Source organism: Beta vulgaris, chromosome 4 (genome assembly GCF_026745355.1).
Source record: "Beta vulgaris subsp. vulgaris cultivar EL10 chromosome 4, EL10.2, whole genome shotgun sequence".
NCBI classification, from domain to species: domain Eukaryota; kingdom Viridiplantae; phylum Streptophyta; class Magnoliopsida; order Caryophyllales; family Amaranthaceae; genus Beta; species Beta vulgaris.
In genome coordinates, this window is record NC_079205.1 from 1,065,019 (window position 1) to 1,086,546 (window position 21,528).

At 34.2% G+C, this 21,528-nt stretch overlaps 3 protein-coding genes and 1 pseudogene across 5 annotated transcripts; 1 reads left to right on the forward strand and 3 right to left on the reverse strand.

The window, feature by feature from the left end:
- Positions 1-300: 300 nt before the first annotated feature.
- On the reverse strand, positions 301-1,131 carry LOC104891846 (hypothetical protein). The gene has a single exon (XM_010677615.4). The coding sequence runs from the start codon at positions 834-836 to the stop codon at positions 549-551; it is 288 nt and encodes a 95-aa protein (XP_010675917.1). The 5' UTR covers positions 837-1,131; the 3' UTR covers positions 301-548.
- A 6,591-nt stretch (positions 1,132-7,722) lies between these two features.
- LOC104891845 (cysteine synthase 2) lies at positions 7,723-12,722 on the forward strand. 2 transcript variants are annotated; one of them, XM_048642480.2, is made up of 6 exons: positions 7,723-8,072; positions 8,542-8,616; positions 10,287-10,430; positions 10,540-10,929; positions 11,013-11,248; positions 12,056-12,722. In XM_048642480.2, the coding sequence occupies exons 1-6, from the start codon at positions 7,839-7,841 to the stop codon at positions 12,288-12,290; spliced, it is 1,314 nt and encodes a 437-aa protein (XP_048498437.1). In that variant the 5' UTR covers positions 7,723-7,838; the 3' UTR covers positions 12,291-12,722. The 2 variants fall into 2 exon arrangements, with proteins under 2 accessions (XP_048498437.1, XP_010675915.2); XM_010677613.4 differs by having other exon boundaries at positions 7,727-8,072; positions 12,071-12,722.
- Positions 12,723-13,066: 344 nt separating this feature from the next.
- LOC104891844 (hypothetical protein) lies at positions 13,067-15,805 on the reverse strand. Of its 2 annotated transcripts, none has more exons than XM_048642481.2 (3): positions 15,515-15,805; positions 13,546-13,658; positions 13,067-13,456 (listed from the first exon to the last, which is right to left on the reverse strand). In XM_048642481.2, exons 1-3 carry the CDS (start codon positions 15,567-15,569, stop codon positions 13,175-13,177), a joined length of 450 nt encoding a protein of 149 aa, XP_048498438.1. In that variant the 5' UTR covers positions 15,570-15,805; the 3' UTR covers positions 13,067-13,174. The 2 variants fall into 2 exon arrangements, with proteins under 2 accessions (XP_048498438.1, XP_010675914.1); XM_010677612.4 differs by having other exon boundaries at positions 13,558-13,658; positions 15,515-15,798.
- Positions 15,806-18,331: 2,526 nt separating this feature from the next.
- On the reverse strand, positions 18,332-19,668 carry LOC104891843 (two-pore potassium channel 1-like; annotated as a pseudogene).
- Between the last annotated feature and the right edge of the window lie 1,860 nt (positions 19,669-21,528).

The window sequence follows — 21,528 nt, forward strand, 5'->3', positions numbered from 1 at the left end:
ATTTCATATTATTTGTAATAATTTGACATAAAATGTGAATAAAAAATGTCTAATCGTTGCAAATAATATTAAACAGAAATAGTATATTAAATTGTAAATATAATTATTATTGTACTTCTTATAATTAAGATGCTAATATTTGATTTTAATGTATACATTTGTGATTTAATAACCACAAAAATTATGAACTGGAAAGCCCTCAAAACTGTGTGCCAGCAATGAGTACTGAATTAATCTAAGCCAAGAAAATTTAATATAAACACAAATGTAAGAAAGTAAAACTAAGAAAGCAACCCCCCATTAATATCCAAAAAAAACATCATCATCATTATTATTTATTATTCTTATTATTACTCCCCCTTAAAATTTACATTTCATTTTTTTTATAATCTCTAACAAATCTAATCTAAATAAAATAAAATAAAATAAAAGATAATAGAAAGAAAATAGAAAAATAAAAATATGGGGGAGATAGGAAATTTAATTTTACTCTACAAATAAAAACAAACAACTTTTACATTTTTTTTTTTGTTTTCTCACTCACTCATTCACTCATGCTTGTAACTTTCACCTACAACTTCCGGTTGCCCAGCAACATAATCCAATAGACCTTCAGCAGCTTTCTCACCAGGACCATCGGTAGCCGGTGGTGATACACGGCTAAACACCACAACAACAGCTAAAAAAAGAGCCGTTGAAGCCAAAAGTGGCCAAAAATAAACCAATAAATCAAGAAAACGTGGTGCAACTCGGATTATCCCAAAGATTGAAACAGATAATATTGTTCCAAAAATTATATGGAATTTAAATTTCATTACTTGTTCTGGGATCTCCATTTTTTCTTTTTTTTTTTAGTGAATTTTTATTTTTGAATGGATTTTTGATTGAAAGATTGAAACTTTAGAGAAAAGAAAAGAGAAAATCAGAAATACCCAGATGGGTTTTTCTGGGTATTTGGAGAGAGAGAAATATGAATGAGAGGAAAGAAAGAAGAGAGAGAAAGAGAAAGATGAAGTAAGTTGGTTGATTATCTCACTTTGCAGAGATTCTCTGAGAGAAGTATTGGGGGCTGTAAAATTTAGTAATTTACTATTGATAAAAAGAAAAAAAAAACTTTTTGTTTTTGTTTGGGGTTTTTTGAGTTTGGATTTCTGCTCTGTTAATTAATTGGATCCTGTTTTTTTCCTTGGGTGGGTTTTTCTTACTTTTTTGTTGTTTAATGGTGTTGTAGTTGTTTCTTTCTTTGTTAGTTTGTTTGATTCCACCTTTGCCCACATTGATAAAATATGGGCATCTCGGTGGGGGCGTGTGTCGAGAGTAGCTAAGAGAAATTCTTCTTATTAATTTTTAAAAAATATTGATAAAATATGTCTCAAGTCGGGTACTCTGGTTTTGGATTTGGAGATGCTATATGGATTGTGATTTGTGTTTTTTTGGATTCTACTAGAGAATCTCTTGATAAGAAAAAGGACCCTACTAAAGCAGCAATTTTCATAGGCTAGTTAGTTCATTTAAACAGGTTAATGCTTGAGAGTATGGATATTTAAGAAAATCTATACTCTTAAGCACAAGTAGTACGTAGTGGGGTTTAAATTTGTGACTTTGAAGCAAGCTTGGTAACTTGTGATTTGTGAATTGTGTCTTTCGGCGATGAGATTGATTAGATTTTTGGAAATTCAAGATATGATCACTTGATCTCCTGTATTTTCAATCTGAATTAAGGGTGTATTCTTTTTTACAGTAGAACAATAAGTTTAAGGGCTGATCAAGAACATTTAAGTGAAGTACGTTCATCATACACACGGGTGTACCATCCATTTGCTCATTTGGATGATTTCAGATGAGCAATGAGTAATAAGTCAAAAAAATAGCCTTCAGTGTACCATGCTCATGGTACACCAGGATTTCTGATAAAATTTATTGCATTTAAGTATAAACATGAGGTGATATTATGGTTAGTTAGATCTAATTATGTCTAAAAAGTTCAATTTGATACATAAAAGTTCAAGTAAAATGCAAATATGTTTAAGTGAAAGAAATTCATCGAATAGGTTTACGTGAAGAATATATAGCTACCTTTTTAGGATCGTTATTACTTTGAGGATGATTATTAGGTGGTCAGTTTATATATAACCATAAAAATCTAATGACTTAGATTGATTATGTACTTACGTTTATAATCTAATTAATGGCATTTAGCACCTGTAGCCTTTTCGAGTTAATATTAATATTACCATCTTAATTTATTTATTTTTCGTTTTTGCAAATTTACGTAACCTTTATCGATCTTTTATTAAAATGAAATTGTAACTATCTAATAGAATTTATTTTTCATGTCATTCCAACTTTGAGATTGAGGCATTAGCTTATTTTTGCAATCTCATCTTGATTCTTTCTTCCAATTTAAGGTACAGTCACCTATCAATGGAGCTAAGTTGAATCTAACCATAGTTTTCTGTTCATCTAGTTGAGTTTATACACACCTAGATTCACTGTCAAAAGGTACTATGATTGATTTCATTTCAATCTAGTGACTCTAGTCAAGATTATGAACCAAAAATTCAACCAACTGAGCAAAAAAATCAACGAAGAATATCATTTTTACCCTTAGGTAGTAGATAAGTAATTTTAATAGGAAAAAATGCACGAAACATTTTCATACACATGTATTTTGTCTACTTCACTGCATTGTCGGCTGTTTGTAACAAGTGCTTTACCAATGTTTTTGTTACCTTTTGAGGAAAATGGGATCTATTTCTCATATGTTCTTGTGATCTGTATGGCAACGTTTTTCACTTCAATTTGTTCCCGTTATAGATGTACATTTCGAGCTTTGTCTTAGTACGTTTCTCTTCCATCTATTTTCGTTTTCGAATATGGCCTGGATTGGGAGGATGTGAACTAAACTGAACTGCGAGAAAACTTACCATGAAAGAGTGTCTAAACTAAATTGCGAGAAACTTAACTAAACGTCTGAATTGAACATAAGTCTAAAAGGACAAAACCCAATTGTTTATTTAGATCTATTAAAAGTCGAACTTTATGTGAAAAGTTTCACTATGAATACATTTTAAAAGAGATAAAATGTTTTCCCACTTTTGGATTACCTATTTTTTTGTTAACCGAATAATTTTCGACTTTCTTATTGCTATAACATTTGCACTTTTTTTTACATGGGAAAAATTGTACTTCTTATGTATTTTTTGTATAAACAAATAATCACCGTAAATCTCAAATGGCATTTTTCTTCAAGTTCATTATAAATTTATAACTATCATGTTCTATGACAAATGCCTTTCATTTTCTAGTACTACTTAAATGTATACTCCTGCGTAAGCAGGACATATTAATAATTAGAGTTGGTTTTTTCTTGTGAATATTGTGCAAACGAATGAGCAATAATGTCCCATGTAGGACAAGCAAGCTTTGGTCAATATCATGCATATCAACCGAAAGTCTTTGCAATTAACCCTACCATGCCATTAAACCTAAGGGTGGTACATTCTTTCACTTGTACTACAACAATAATAGCCTAAATAACTAATTCATTAAATACATCAATAAGAGCCAAGAAAAAATAGTTTGAGTTTATTGCTATAATTAATTACTTCTTCTCCAAACTCAAAGTTATAGAAAAAATATTCAATGGAATCTAAAATCATATTATGATATCTTCATCAGTACTTATATTTTTACTTTCACATACGTAAATGGACAATCGTCGACCTTAAGGTTTCCAATTGCATCATTTTACCAAAGGGATAAAATACTCAATTACCCTACATGTTCTAGATACACCTAATTAAAGGTATTATCACTTGATAAGGGATCTTGATGTCACGCCTAAAATTCCTCAAGTCTTTACATGGAAAAAACTTCATAATGGCATCTATGTGCTACAAATAAAACTATTCAAGTCTATATATACTTTAACTTGATAATCAATTTTTCTTCAACATAATCTTTAGCTCATGATGCAATTGTATTTAACTTCGTAGATGAAGGGGACTGCTTTCTCGACATCAACGTAACGTACTTCCAGACCTCTATAAATTTTCATGGTACTCCTATCCAATTCATCGAAGATATCCAACCTCTATTGCTCAAGTTTGATTAAGTCCACGTTATACATATTTAAGGAGAAACAAATCGAGTTGCTAAAAAAGTCTTAATAATCATCATATGTCGCGAACGAAGCACGAGGTCAGACACATATGCTAATATGACGTGTCTTCCTTTTCTTGAATTTATGTTAATAGTTTAGGTTTCACATGCATGTACATAAAAGAAATGGCAATTGCTTTGAAACTATATAACAAAATATCACGTTAAGACATTTATATTGGCTTGGCTCACTAGACTTATGTTTAGGAACTCGTAAATTATATTATATTATATTACTACAATATTATACATTTATGTAATTATTCTTGTACATTTAAAATTTATTTTATGTCAATAAATTGTACATATATATAATGTTTAGTATCATTGTCAATTTTCAATTTTAAATTCTTTTCCTAAAGTTATATATTACGAATCATATAATAAATTCAAAATTAATCATATCTGACTGTAAAACGTACAATAAATTATCGACTCTCTTAAATTCAGTAGAGAGTACTGGTGTCTCTTCTACACCGAGTTTTTAAGTTCTAGTTTATCACAAGGGTTTTTCAAGCAACGTATAATTCGTTTCATTTGCTTGCACGAAGGGTTAGGTTAGTTGGCTATAGGAAGGTATAAAAATGTGAAAAAGGCAAAGGCTAAAGGAAAAGGAAAAAGAGTATATTTGCGTAAGTATGATTTGAGATTCAATCCACCTTTTTTTCATTTGTAACGTTTTAGAATCCAAGGAATAACTTGGTTTGTGAGATAAAGAGATCCCATCAATTAAGAATACTTTTTTTTTATCTGTTGTGTGCAGGAACATATTCCTTAATTGCTTGGAGTTTACTTTGTGGCCAACTATTTAGTATGTTTTGGTTGGTGAAAGTTATAGGTATTGGCTATTGCTAGTGTTTAGTGGATCGCACTGCTTCACTAGTTCGTCTTATTTGGAGTCTTTAGTAGTCAATGCCCAATAAGTGACTGTCCTTTTTACTCTTTCTTTGCTAAACCTCATCTTTTTCTTTTGCATGTCTTTTTTTTCTCTTCAATTTAGGACTATGATGAAAAGGTAGGCTATTTGGATAATTTTTGCACAAAATAAGAGGAAAAGGTGGAATAATAAACAGCTATATCAAGAGTAATTGCCTATTATAATATGAAGTATATTTTTTTTTAGGTAAAATTGGTCTCAACATCCTGAACTATAGCGCTGATGTATCAAACAATCTCAACTACAACTTATAGTCAGAATATCCCCAAAGTATAGATTTGGGTGCAGTTCGTACCATAAACGAGGTCGGTGATCAGAATTCTCACCGGCTATAAGTCGAGTGCTAGATATTGGATAACTATATAAGCATTTTCCTTGATTGTGGTTGAACTTCCAAGTAATTTGGACTACTGCAGGCAATCGATGTCGACATTATACCCTAATATTATCTAAACTAGTATTTGAATTATTCTTGAAACTTGAAGATGAAGCTAAGCTCATTGTTGTTATGCAAATTTCACTATTTCATAATTTAGGGTTCATTTGGGGAAAAAAAAGAGGAAATGGGAAGTAAGAGGGAATTTGGGGAAGAAAGCATATTTCTTTAGTTTTGGAAGAAGAAAATGAAGGCACATATTATTTTTTTGTTAAAGTAAAAAAATTAGGGTTAAAAATGAAAAAATAAGAAAGGGGAGAAAATTCGGTGAAAATTATTGGCACCAACCTTATTTATGGTACGGACTGCACCCATGTCCAAATTTTGGGGTATTCTGGCTATAAGCCGTAGTCCGGGCTATTTGGTGCATGTGCGCTATAGTCGAGGGTGTTGAGGTCAATTTTGCCTTTTTTTTAATACTAAGTAGCATATTTATGTTGATAAAGAAAATATTAAACGGAATTATTAGGGTTATACATCATGATAGAAACTATTTCCGTATTATGTGGAGGATAAATAAAACTCCACCCACTTAAATTATGTGCTAAAAAATTTATTAATTTCATATGGGGTTTCTAATTCTTTCTAATTCAACATCATATAAAAGGAAATGTTAGAATTATCTTGAAACACTTCCTAAGACCTTTATTTCTTTCTTCCTATTATATTTTCACTAAAAAAAATTGTATCCTCATCTTGATCCTATCTTGTTAAATGTCTGTCATTATTTATCCCCTCTTTCAAAAGCTAACATGGTGCCATTGTCATACATGAAGTGGTATTTCTTTGCCGCCATGTATCTTTTCATTGTATGTGATTCAAAAAGTTGTGCAACAATTTTGATCCCTTAACCATCTATTTAAAATATCATCATACTACCACCAAACTACATCACATTTTCCTAATTAAAGTATAAATCCAACTACTAAATGCTTTTGCCTTATAAAGAAAAAAAGTCATAGCCCAAATAACGTTTTCGGAGAATTGCTCGGACCCAAAACCTAGTTTGTGCACATAATATGTGTTTTGCACAATCAATGAAACTAGTTATATCTAAATAACACAAACATATGACATTATTTATATTTTATATTTGCAATAATTGTACATTATAGAATTTAAGCATTACGAATCCTAATTTCAAATGTCAATTAAATTAAAGATTCAAACTCAAAAGCCATAAAGTAACCATCAGCTTCAAATTAAGAAACGTCCTTGGCCCAATATAAGTTTATAATTAGAAATGGGTGACATAAGTTATTAAAGCCTGGTTATCAGGTTAACCCAACCCGAACGTAACCCAAATTCTAAATCATGTTTTTCGGATTCAAAAGGTCGACCTGAACCTAATCCGTTGATGTTTTAGGTCGGGTTGGGTCGACCCATTTTTAATTTCAAGTAGTCGAAAATCTCAACCTAAAGTTGTTAGTTCCAGATCAGCTTATCAAGTTGGGTCAATTTTTGCCAACCCTACTCAAAATACATAAATATATGTGAAAAATCAAATTGTATCGAATTAATATAGGACGAAGGAAATACTACCAGACCCTACCCTAGATAGGGGTGAAAGTTCGGTGTACGATTTGGATTAGGGTCTAATTCAATCTGATCCGAACAAAATCTGGATTTCAGTTTTCCAATCCGAATCCAAACCAATTAGAGTTTGAATCCGATCTAATCCAATCCGAATTTTCATACTCTAGAGTGGATCAGATCCGAAAATTCGATTTTCTAAAACTCTATTTTCTCGATGAAATAAGTTAATCACAATAGCAACTTAGTAGATTTAGGAACGAGGAATTAAGTGTTGTTAGGATTTTAGAGGAAGGTTGGAAAAGTTACGCCAACTAGGCTACATACTAGGCTTTTTTTTATATAAAAAATCATTTAAGCACTTAAACCCAATTCAGATACATAATACAATGCATATTACTATTCGGTTATATTGACTTTTTGGATCCAATTACCCTCAATCCAATCTGATCCGAAAATTCAATTTTTCAAAAAATTCCAATTCGAATCCAATCCAAACATAGTTTTAATCCGGTCTAAATTACAAATTCAAATTAGATTTTGAATTTTATCCGAATAACTTTCATTCCTAACCCTAGTATTAAAATTGGGTCTAAATTCAAGAGTCCAAACTCCACTTATTGGAAACTTTTGGGTGGGCATGAAATTCCCAAGTCCGATTTTTTAGCCAGTTTTAGACGGTCTAAAACCCACAAACCGCACCCACACACACCGCCCTGAAACCTATTCAAAAAATGGTTAAAGCAAATTGGACCCATCAAGCCACTAATGGCGCCTGTGAACTGCACCAATGGCGCAATTGTTGGCTGTGTTGCCGTTTTCTCTCTCTCCTTAGCTACTCTCTCTTACTTCCTTTTCAACCAACAACGAACTTTCAAGAATCCCAAATCAAAATCCCATAAACCCAATTCTTGTAAAAAATATGGTAGTGGAATTGTTGGTTTAATTGGAAATACACCCTTAATTAGAATTAATAGCCTTTCTGATGCAACTGGTTGTGAGGTACTCTCTTGTTTTATTTGATGAGCTGAAATTATTAATTTTCTGGAGTTTTTTGTGATTTGGTTCTTCAAAAGATTGAATTTTTGAAAATAAATTTTGTGGGTTTTAGTTGGGTGGTAGTTAAAACAAAATTAGTTGTTAATTTCAACTTCAGGGAAAGATTCTGTGGATGAAATTTGGGTTAGTTGGTAATAGTATTTGTTTGTGTATCAATTTCATAAACTCTTAGTTTTAGCTGGAGCTCAGTAACTACTTTCTGAAATGTTTGTAAAAATGATTCATTTCATTAGTTTCATCATAAAAATGATTCATTTCATTAGTTTCATCATAAAAATGATTCATTTCATTAGTTTCAGCATAAAAATGATTCATTTCATTAGTTTCAGCATAAAAATGATTCATTTCATTAGTTTCAGCACAAAAATGATTCATTTCATTAGTTTCATTAGTTTTAAAATTTGTTTGGCAGATTCTGGGGAAAGCTGAGTTTTTGAATCCAGGTGGAAGTGTCAAGGATAGGATTGCTGTCAAAATCATAGAAGAGGTATATTTAGCTAATTTTTGTGGTGTTATGCAATTGATTATAAATTTGTACAAGTTTGAGTCTTGCATATTATGATTCTTAATTTTGGTTATACTTCTTAGTGATGTAGTTTTAGAGACCATGTATTATCTGATATAGATATATATTAGTGTAAAACTAGTGGACCAGCTGTGTATATGACCTTTTAGTACCTACTAATATATGCAATTTACTAAGGCATTTTGTTAAGAGTATAACCCACACGTGAGGTAGGAAATAATTGTCCCACATTGAAGAATTAGAGGGAATGACTAACATATAGGTTGGTGGGTTACTCCACCTATCACCAATTGGTTTTAGGATGGAACCCCTGCCAACCTTGTATGTGGTCACTCCTCCGACATGGGCTTGTGTACAGGCCCAATGAAGTTTATCACATTTCGGTACTTGAAAATTTGAATCCACAAATGTATTATAAATTATGCCGAAGTGCCTCTTTGTTATCGTAGGATTAATGCTGTGTATATGTTAAAAGCATTGTGGGTAATGATATTGAGGTTGTCGACCTCCGGACATATACTTTCATTTGGTGTAAGAACAAAAGTGAAGTATGTTGTCTGATTACTTTTGTTGAAAGGAACATAATCAACAAAAATTTGGGGGATGAGAAAGGAACTCTAAACTACTTTCGTTGGTGAAGTTATGTGTAATTAAGCTTTGGAAAAACTATTCAAACCAAAGAGTGTATTGAATGTGCACTTCATCTTGTGAGCTGACAAGGGTATGTGAATAATGTTTGATTGGTGAATGATAACCTTATTTTAGAAATGAGAATTTTGAAGGCATGGTTAGTTCCTTATGAGAAGCTTAGTTTGGAATTGAATATTTTGTAGGGTGCCTCACTGAAATGCATATTTAAGGTGGCAATTTAGGACCAGGTAATCCTTATATTCTGAAACATTTAGATGGACTTTCTTTGTAGAGTTCAACATAGGACCATCTACATGTTTCTACCTCATGACTCATGCCTTCATAGTGCAAGTCACCATCTTAGCTAGGTTAACATATCCAGTACACGGTCAATCTCTTCGATTTTCTAGGGTTAAAATTGCGGGCACCTTATGAGCCGAACAGAGGGCAACGGTATCACAGAAGTGTGTTTAGAGAGCTCACTAGGATTCTCCAAGAACTTTACTCTGTAGTCTAAGCAACATCCTTGATACAGTTCTTACTTATGAGTTACCACAAACTGTCGGGGGTATCATTTAACTAATCTATCGAAAGTGAGCTCTTGGGATTATGATGGACAATCCTGGAGCGATTTCATGGCATGAAGTAACTTACACTTGTCATTTTACATCAATTACGCTGCTGGATACAAGATAAAATTTTCACTTGAGTATGGATAGTAGATACAGAGAAATGCATATTGGCTAGAACATGCAAAATTCTTATTCAATGGCTTAGTTTGACACCTACATTCCTAACATGTTTGTCAAATTTTCAGTCAATCTCTTTTCTAAGAATTTTGTGTTGCCTTTTTGTGGCCTCAGTATTCAGATGTAATATTTAGACTGTTTAGTCTTTACCCTTCGGTTCTCCTGTCATGTGCTCCATATGGGGATGGAATTCCTGCTTTTGCCTTTGATTGCATATGATTCTGTGGCTTCTAACACATGGCCTATGCTCAGGCACTTGCATCTGGCCAACTAGCTCCAGGTGGAGTAGTTACTGAAGGTAGTGCTGGAAGTACTGCTATTAGTCTCGCGACAGTTGCTCCTGCTTATGGATGCAAATGTCATGTTGTGATTCCAGATGATGTTGCTATTGAGAAGGTATGTTTTGGCTTCCTCTACCAATGCATGAAAACGACTCTCTGCTACAATTCTATGCAGTTCCACATTGGTTCTCACTCATGTACTGTGTCTCATCCAAAAAATACAGTCTCAAATTATCGAAGCCCTCGGAGCAACAGTTGAGCGGGTCAGGCCAGTATCGATAACTCACAAAGACCACTTTGTAAATGTAGCTAGAAGACGGGCAGAAGAAGCTAATGAACAAGCAGCAAACCGTGAGAAAAGTATTCAAACACCTAACAAAGACAAAGAGCAAACAAATGGTGAAACATTTGAGGAGCAGAACGACAACTACGTATTTTCAAGTGGTTGCACCGGAGGTTTTTTTGCCGACCAGTTTGAAAATTTGGCCAATTATCGGGCCCATTATGAAGGTACTGGACCTGAAATCTGGGAGCAAACTGAAGGGAAGGTGCATGCATTTGTAGCTGCTGCTGGAACAGGAGGCACAGTAGCTGGCGTGTCACAGTTTCTCAAGGTAAGACCGACTTTTTGAAATTATTTCTAGTCATCTGCTTTTTCCTTTTGAAGTAGGTAATTGATTCCTCTCCCACTTGACAGGACAAAAATGCAAATATTAAGTGTTTCCTCATTGATCCTCCTGGTTCTGGATTGTTCAATAGAGTAACAAGGGGAGTTATGTACTCTAAAGAGGAGGCTGAAGGAAAGAGGCTTAGGAATCCCTTTGATACTATAACTGAGGGCATTGGAATTAACAGGTTGACTCAGAATTTCATGATGGCGAAGTTGGATGGCGCTTTCCGAGGCACAGACAAGGAAGCTGTTGAAATGTCTAGGTTAGTTTATGCTTTAACTCTTTGTACCACATATATTATATAAATATCTCATATCAATTTTTTTGCGTGTTGGGTTTATGTGGTAAAGCCTTCATTGAGATATGCAACATTTCCCCCTTTCGGCCTTTTCCCAAACATTTCCTTTCATAAATTCAAGCATCGTAGGGGAAACATCTTAGACCTTTACCTTTAGGTTTTCACTTGTTCTCTTTGATTGCTAGGTGCTATAATCAATTTTTCCATTCGTGAATCTTTTTTCTACTAGTAAAAGTCTTGCAACTCGTATTATGCATTATGCCACTTTTTTTTTGTTGCAATTTTGAATTTCCACAAGTATTTTAAATATTTCATATTCCCTTTGATTCAAAATATATGTCGCTTCAGCTATTTGCCTATTTCACCTTTTACGACACTGATGCAATATTGAATGCCTTTTATACTATCAATACAATATTTGTAAGTAACTTCGATAGAGGATCCTTTTTCCGAGTTGTATAGTACATCTTTGGGTTTTCTTTTGGGGGGCTATGACACTAAATAGTTTGTTTGGATATGCGAATTTGGAGAGAAAGGAAGAAAAAGAGAAGGGATTTATTTTCCTTTGTTTGAATACATGGGGGAGGGTAAGGGAACAAAATTAGAAGGAAAGGAAACACAAGCTCACTCTGCCGTCCCCCTTCTTTCCCCACCTTTCCTTCCGTCATTGACTCATTGCTTATCTAAACACAAGTTTAATGGGTGTTGGTACCTGTTTCCTCTTATTTGATTTCTTGTTTCTTATCTGTTCAACATGAATTCTTATTCAAGTGTTGAACTTTGTAGGTACCTCTTGAAGAATGACGGGCTTTTCTTAGGCAGCTCTTCATCCATGAATTGCGTTGGAGCTGTTAGGGTTGCACAGGCTATGGGTCCTGGCCATACCATTATTACAATTCTATGTGACAACGGAATGAGACATTTGAGTAGGTTCTACAAGGCTGAGTACCTCTCTCAACTTGATTTGTCTCCAACTGCCACCGGTTTGGAATTTCTTGGTCTTTAACAAGAAGAGAGATAGGAAATAGCGGACCTATTCATTGTCCATCCCTTTTGTTAGCCTCTGTTTTCGAACTCTTATAGAAACCGAACCCTGACTTTAAAACCATAAATTTTGGAAACGACACGAAAGCTTCGTTCTTTTGAATTAGATGTAGAGGCTAAGCTCACCAAGTTTTGTGTAGTATGAGGAAGATAAATTCATATTTTGTGTGGATAGTTTGATTGTTGATGGTGACTCATTGAAAGCCAAATTGCTGAGCGTCGTGGTTTATTATTAAGGATTATCTCTATCTTCTTATTGATTAACCCCTTCAATCCACAGTCATGATTAATGGGGAAACATAATGAAGATATAGAGATTCATGTTCAAGCTCTTGAATCCTTGATATGTGAATGTGCATGTTAATAAAGTTTGTGGAGAATCATATTTTGTGAATCCCTTTTTATGAACACAATCTTCTAGTGTTTTTTAGAAACATTTTGTTTGTATGAATAACTATAGTGCGAAAACATATAAATTTTAGCCCTATCGTTTTGTTTGTAGCAAATTGTACTCATCTGAAAGGATGCTTCAAGTTTATGCTTATCTTCTGTTAATCAGAAATGAAGGCAAAGCACAGTGCAGCACAGAACAGCAAGTGAGCTGAACTAGCAATGCTGTGCTGCCATAATCTCTATGATTGAGAGGTGGACGAGACAGAAGATTCGAATTGCATGCCGAAATACTACCTAGCTTAGCCTAAAAAATCAAAAGCATATGTAGCAAGCAGCAGACTCAAATAACCAAAAATATGTAACACAAACATTATAAACATATTCATAGTCAAGGTACATCATGCTTAGTAAATGTATAAAGAGTAGTCTCTCTCAAGCTTGCAAACCATTCGATCACTGACGGTTTGGTCGGTCAAACAAAGACTCATCACAATGTGGGTCAAGCCAATCCTTAGGCGAACCCTTTGCCATCTTTCCACTCAACTTACCACCAACACCAACAAGCTCTTTTAAGCTCTCGGCTTTATTCTCTCGCCCTATGCTGCCAATCCTCCTGTCAGCTTCCTTTAGCTTCTGTTTAAAACGCTGTTTGCGGTTGGTGGAGGAGTTTGGTTCTTGTTGCTTCGACTGAGGTGGAGCACCGTGGGGACCCAAATAGATTTTTTCCAGCTTATCCTGGACATCAAGAAAAAGTTTCACCAAGTGAACACAGATGGTAAGTCACCGAGGAATGTGAACAAAAAATATAAGAAAAAGATGGATACCTCAAATTTTACCTTTAGGGGAGGAGACTTGGAGTCATCTACCTTAAATGGCTCAGATTCAATTTGATCAGGGTTCTCTATTCCCAAACTTGGTATTACAAATCCATCAGTGTCTGGAAGCAACCATGCAAATACGTTAGGACCAAAAAAAAAAAGATATTATACAAAAGAATACGATGTGATATAGAAACAAAAAAATCTAACGAGGACTTGAAAAGGACAAGATTACAAGTATACTGAACAACTAAAACACAAAACTAGATCATGACATTTCCAACTTACAGTTCTCAATCAGATATGAACAAGATGTACAATATAGTTACTTTACAGTTGCGAACACTAAACTTTCAAGTTCTCAGAACAAATACAATCGGTTGATTTTCAATGGTCAATCAACAACGGACGTTTCCAGCAAGAAGCTTTATCATGATGGTAAAACAACAAATTTCACCATCTTAGAGATGAAAGCACCAATTTCCTCGTCTCCCATCTCTCGTTGAGCCCATTTAAGAAGTCAGCAAAAGCATTCATAATAAACGATTCCTTATTATGACTCACTCCTCGATTCCTTTTTATCTCTTCTACTAATCAAGGCCGCAAATATTTTAAAGAGGTAAAAGAGAGATGTACTGGTGTTATTAATCTTGAAGTATAATGTGAAACCACCATTAACGTACGTGACAACCTAGAAAAAACTAATCAAATCCCATCGGTTATTGCCTTGAAATAACTACTCAATTTCGAGCAGAGAAAGGAAAATCCCTGGTTATCAGCTACTGAAGTGGAATCTAAAATGTTTCAGAAGAAGCATATGATGTGTGAAGTAGAAGTAAATTTTTTTTTTTTAAATGATGGAAGAACACATGAGGATACACTGTTACACACTACTACGCAAAATACCAATGATATGACAATGACAACCAAACATTAATGCTATACGAAGCTGCAGCAACTACAACTTAAAGAGCAACTACAATCAGATGTAACTTGAAGAAACACCAATAACTCTCTTAGACAAACAACTGAACAATGAACCTGAGAAATTCTTACTAAGCTTATCTCATATCAGCAGACTCATCAAAATAGCATCATTAAAATGCGCGAAAGATCATGTCACGTGTTTAAGTCTTTGAAGCTTCCCTTGCGCGAAAGATCATTTTTTTGCTTAATAGACTAGAAACTGATCAAACTTAAACTAAAACCCAATGATGAAATAAACAAAACTATTCTAAAAGAAAACAATGTTTAACCTAAGCAAAGGTAAGGCCTACTTCAACAATCTGGAACTAAACCCTGCTTTTCTGAAAGTCACCCATATCCAGCATTGATTTCTTAACCTACAAACTAATTTCAACTAGAATTAACCTCTAATGTTGAAACACATATTCTCAAATGACATCGTTGCTCAGAAACGGATTGAATGTCTGATCGGATACGAGGTTATTTTGTAGGAAAAAGACAAGTTTTTAGTTTAAAATGAAGTGTCGTGTCGTCCAGGTAAATGAAGGTGTTGGAGTAACATAGCATCTCACTGTTTGTACTCACTTTTTACATACACTACTCTTCAAGTGACCTCCTTTTGCTCAAATAGTAAGGTGAGATGGTCTTTTTATAATACCAACTAATGTTAAAATACCAAAAAAAAACACAATACTTCACCAAACAAAAAGTGAAAACATACTTCAACATCAAAATATGAAATTACCCTAGAATTAACATTTTTCTCACATTTAAGATAGAAAAAAACAAAAGTACCATTCTTTCATATTTTCACCAAAAATTCTTTCAAATCAAAAATAAAACAGGAACCCAACAATCACCATTAAACCTAAGCACGGAAGGTTAATTATATTGGGAGAATCAGTAACCCAAGCAAGAAATTCATTACTTCAAAGCAAAAAAATAAGAAAAAAATAAAAACTTGTAAAAAAAAATGATTATTTGCAAGAATTAAAGAAAAAAATAATACCCCATTCATCTTCTTGTTCAATAGGGGAAGTGGTTTGCAGAGAAGACGGGTCCATGGAACAATGACGATCATCGATTTGCACACTAAAAGGGCGATTAAGCCCAGCAAAACATACAAATTTCACAACCCAATGGTTATTTTAGTCAAACTTTTGATATGAATTTGTGTTTTGTGAAAGTGCAATTGACAACTTTTGATGTCAAAATCCCTAATTTTAAGTGAGAGAGTGAGAAAAGAGGAGAGAGAAAGAGAACCCTAGAAAGCTCTGATATTGAGTTGAAGGAAAGAGAAAGATGATGAGACGTGGCGAATCAGATACGATGTATGTGGTTTTACTAAATTGCCCTTTTGGTGGGTGTATCGTGTATGTATTTTTTTTCCCTTGGGCCTACTATGGGATCAATGGTAAGATGAACTGCTATGTCAAACTGGCATCTTTCGCAGGTTAATCAGTTTTGAGTTTGCGAGCAGACACTTTGAGAGTGAGGGATGATAAGGGGAAATGGTCTTCCAAAGTGTCTTTAATAGTGATCGAATTTCCAACTTTGAAATGAGAAGGTTCTTTCCTTATTACTAGGCTAATTTGCGAAACTTGCTAAAATAGTTGTAGTATTCTATTTTTGGAGGTTTTTTCTTTTCTTTGTTGTTTTGATAAAAAGGCATTTGGTAATTAGTACCAAGAACACTTTGTTGTGGTCTGTGGACCGCAAATGAATGACTATGAAAGGTACAATTTACAAAAAATGATGATGGCCAAATGGGAATAATTGCATATGTGGTCGGTTCTAAATTGATTGAAAATCTTGTATATCTTAAGGTTGGATTGTCGAATCACATCAGATTATTGGTAGACTTTTTGAGTTAGGTAAGCTAGCGAACATTATATAAAATTGAAACTTTTTGTACATCAATTCGATTTAGATTAACAGGTTAGATACTTTAGAAGAGAGGGGAAATAAGGGAAATTTCTTCCCACATAATGCTACTCCTTCCGTTTTAATTTATTTGCTACATTTTGACATTTAGGTGTGTCCCAATTTATTTGCTACATTTGCAACTATTTTCATATATAGTACATAGGTTCCACACTTTATTTACAAATTTACCATCACTCCCTCCTTGGTTTTTGTAAATATTTCCATATATAATATACAGGTCCCACAATTTACCTATTTGCTTTTTTTGTTAATTCTTGTTATGGCAATAGTTTCCACTCCCTCATTGGTCTTTGTGATAAAGCAAATGTAGCAAATAATATGGGACGGATGGAGTATTATTAGTGGAGATTATTGAATCTCTAACCTTAAGGTTTAAATGTTTTATTTTTCATTAGGTTAAGCTTAGCTATATAAAATTAGTAGAAAGTATAGGAGTGAAATTGGAATATTTATGTACATCATGTATGAATTTTACTTAAGAGTTTCTATTATAAACCTCAACAGTTTGGGGTTGTTTGGCAATCGGCTTGTTGGTTTTTGGCTAGTTAAGTTGGTTTGTTTGACTGGCTAGAAGCATTGGCTGTATGTATTGGTTTTTTAAGTTGGTTGTTTAAGCCAACTGTTTACAAAAGTTTGGCAAAATTAATTGTGACTGTTGGCTATTTATTAGAGAGTCTGTGGGCCAATAAGCCAAAAGTCAATCCAAAAAGCTGCTCCAGGAGTTTTTTTTATTTTGGCTTAAAAGCCAGCTTTTCAGCCAACCAAAAACCAATTACCAAACACTTTTTTAGGCTGTTTAACCAAATTGAAAAGCCATACGGCAATGAAAAACCATTTACCAAACATGGCTTTTATGTATCAAACAATCAATTTTATTTGACACAAAACATTTGTTGATTTGTCAATTATAATTCAATTTATCTATCATATTGCAACTAGTTTATGCAGTTTTCAAGCATATAAGTTCGAATCTTAACATTTCTCCTTTGCTATATAGTATATCTGATAAAGTATAAATCTATTCCTGAGGCCTCAACCATTAACTTAAATTTTTGATTGAGTTGGTTCTCTGATAATATCCCATGCCAATTCTGACATATGGGCTAATTTGGTTGAGCAGATCAACCAAAAGTAAAAAGGCACATGGGCTCCCATTCATGAGAGCAACTGAGCAACATTAGGAATTATGGAAGCGTGGGAGCTAAGCACTTGATATTTATTCTGTCCAATTCCCACGGTCTGCACCACATTACTTGTTTGCAGGATAGTTTGCTGACTTTGTATTTTCTATATTTTATTTCATCTTCATTTGATTTATATTTAATAATTGGGAAACTGGAAATCTTTCCCTGACTAATTAACATGTTCTATTAATCACAGTTTATCTACATGTGACAGATTTGAGATATGAAAAATACTAAAACTTTGGTAGTTCTTGCCTTTAAGAACCACTAGTGGCTACTTGAGGGGGAACCACTAATGGCTACTAATGAAGCAATGGGTATAACACTTTGATTCAAAGTAGAATCGTCAACACTTTCCACAAAATAGTCGAATCAAATACTTGTATACATAACCTTGTCCAAAACGAGTACTACTTTAATCCGAGTAAAATAGATGTAAATTGTTAATCTTGCCTGCTGTGATAGCATAATCAAGAGGATATATAAAAAAGAAGAAGTGGATGGCACACAAATTCTGGTCATATTTTGGTTTTGACAGAGGCAAATTCTAAATACTTCCCCAGTATCTTGAAGTTCATTTCCAGCAAACAGCAGTAGTATCATATAGTAATTTGTATCTTACAGGGAAAAAGGAGGAAGAAGAAGAATCTAATACCTCCCCAGTATCTGTATTTTCGAGTGCACTAGAAGCAATGTAATCAGAACCATGGTTAAAGCATTCCCAATGAACTAATGCAGTACAGATCAGAAACCAATCAACTTACAGGAAACAGCAATTCCTGCATAATCTCATATATTCAATGAAAGACATCGAATTCTGGACGTCTATAGAATAGCGTGTGTCAAGGTTTCTTCCCGATAGAAACCGATTTTGTTACTCGTGGAGATGATTGAGCTAGTGTTATATCAGCTAATGGTAATGTCCCTGACTGATCAACATCAAGCTTATTACGAGCGAAATATCTTCTGACGTAATCTTTCCCATCTCTTTCAGCTTGTATAAAGCAAATTCAGCAGCACTGCAGGTGAAAAAGTTCCGAAATCCACACGAAGTTATGGAATCATGAAGTTGACATTGATAAAAGAAAAAGTAAATATGTGAAGGAAAGAATGAAAAGTTCATATTAAGGGTGTGTCACCTTCACCTGTAGCTCGTATATACGAACTTACTAGCTCTTATCGGGACTCATTGGATCTTGTTTAAGCCCTTACTAGCTCTTTTTTTTTGGTGAACCCTTACTAACCTTTATCTGAACTAATTAGTCCAATATTTAAATTAATTAGTTGAACAGAAATTGTCTGAACTTATGTTTCATGAAACAAGTGAAAATAAGGTGAGAAGAAAGGAGCTTTCACTTACTTAACAACTCCATCATCATGTAGATCAGCGGCCTCTAGATCGAAATTTGTCATACGACGAGTAAGAACATGCTTGACCAGGCGCTTCTGTTTCTTTTCAGCATTGAACTCAGCAAGATAAAGGAAACACTGCACTACGCATATATTTCCCATCAAAATCCACAAAACTGCAAATATACAATCTCCCATCGAATTAAAACTGGGTAATCCATAACCCAAGGTAGTAATGGTAGCACAGACACAGTAAAATGCCTCAACAAAATGCAGCTTCTCCACAAACCTTAGAAACAACGTTCCAGTTATTATAAGTACCAAGAGAAAAACAAAGACCAAGAAACACTTATGTCACCCTTTGTTTGTTTCAAGTTTCTTCATGATGTCACTAGGACCGAGTTCTTCACTCATATAGTCATATGCAACCCTTTAAAAGCGACGCCTACTGCTTCTCTACAAGGTAATTTGCCGCGTTGCTAAGGATCAATCCAATTAAAGCCATCCCTATGAAGACAAAAGCACTAGCAAGGAGCTCTGCAAGATCACTGCTCGGGACTAGGTCCCCATACCCTACTGTTGTCGTTATGATTACAGAGAAATAAAGAGCATCAAGTAGAGCATTCGCTTTTTTACCGCTAATGTGATGTCTGATTAAGAAAAAGCAAACAACACCAACATACAGTCAGGAACTCAGGATAGCGGTCACTTTTCTGAGACTTGGTCCACTTGGATGAACATTCTTATATGAGGCCGGACTTTTAGTAGGAGTAGCATCATCATTCGCTTGTCTGATAAACTCCCTGACAGGAGCACTTCTTGCACAGCGAAATCTTCTTCTCTTGATAGCATCCTTCTAACGGCTTTCTTTCCTAGGTTCCAATGATACAGGTAAAATGACTTCCTGTAAGTTGTTACCAGCCCTCAGAAGATGTCAGCACCGACAGATTGCCTACAGAGCATGAATGGTTTAAGAAGTCTGTCAGAGAAGTACATATGAACATATGAACAATACTACAAATCCAATCCTCAAGCAAATGGAAACTATTGCTAAGCCAGAAGATAAAAGAAAATTTCCTTTTCTAACTATAGTTCCAAGCTCAAATGTTGATCTAATAAGAACAAACCACAATGGAATATATGTCTTATATAACCACAAGTCCACAACTAAGGGTGTGTTCACTTGAATTTTTCTAAGCTTATGAAAACTTATTGAAACTCAATTTCCTCAAACTAATTTGTTTTTTTAACTGAAGCAAACGCACCCTAAATGAAACAATATCAATGACAGCTACCACCTACGGATCCTGGAGTTGAGGAGGGTTCAAAATTATGCAGTCTCACCTCTTGCCAGTATAAATGGAGAAATTGTTTCCAAGAGACGTTTGCAATCATTTTCTAGAACGAGAGAGCAGTAAGGATTGCATCTAACAATAAAATAGTTACAGAGATATAATAACAGTTGCAGAAATGAGACGCTACTCGTTAGTAAGTGTTCCCAGATCGAGGTTCAGGATAAACATAATCAAACAGAAACAAGGGGAAAAAGAAGAAAGTAGGCCTCACCTAGTATAACTTGCGCTTGTGTCCAAGAACAGTCTCACCTTGCTGAAGCTATATTAGCTTTGCAATATGATTTGAGATTTTAACTTCTTTTTTGGTGTAATGGAGAATGATATTCCAAGCTCATGTGACAACCTTTTATAGTCATTAGCAGAACTACAGTGTTGGCATGCATGAAATTTTTTCCAATAAACTCAACTTTCTTTTTCCTAAGATGATTCTTTATTTTCAACAACGCCAAAGCCTTAATTCCAGTAGGATGGGATCGGCTGCAGGAGTCAAGATTGTAACTCTAATGATCTTCCACATAGATCATCATTTGTCAACCTCCATTCTCTTTTGTTGAGTGCAATATTGAGTCAAGATTCTTCATATCATTCTTAAGATTCTATCAATTAAGGTGTTAAACTCACCATAAAACTTAGTCAGATCCATGAGCTCTTTATCATGACCTAAAAAATGTAAAAAGTCTTTTTGTGTCACTATAATAATCCCTCACTGACTTGAGCATCGAAGGGGCAATCACAAGTCCACCATATATATACTTGATTGCATCGGTTTTGCCACAATTTATACTTGTTATTACTTGAGTACAACCTTTGCTCATATGCTACATAATAAGTCAATAAGAGTAGCATAGCAACTAAGAAGAAATTATAGATCAATTTATGCAGGATTCAGCAAATTGATCCACTGCACAGCAAATTTGAAGTCCACCCAACAGGCCAACACCAGAAATTCATAATATAACTATATATGTACGAAACAGTGACACAATGTACGCCACAGTCAGACAACCAGCTCCAATAAGATCTGAGATAATGCATTGGGTTGTAACCAGAATACAAGATTAGTTGGTAGTACAATGAATGAAGAATGAGGTGCTATTTCGGAAAATTCCCGGGTATATGGACATTAAGTCTTCAAATAGATTGAAGAAAGAATCTGAAGATGCTGCAGATTACGACAGACTAAGAAC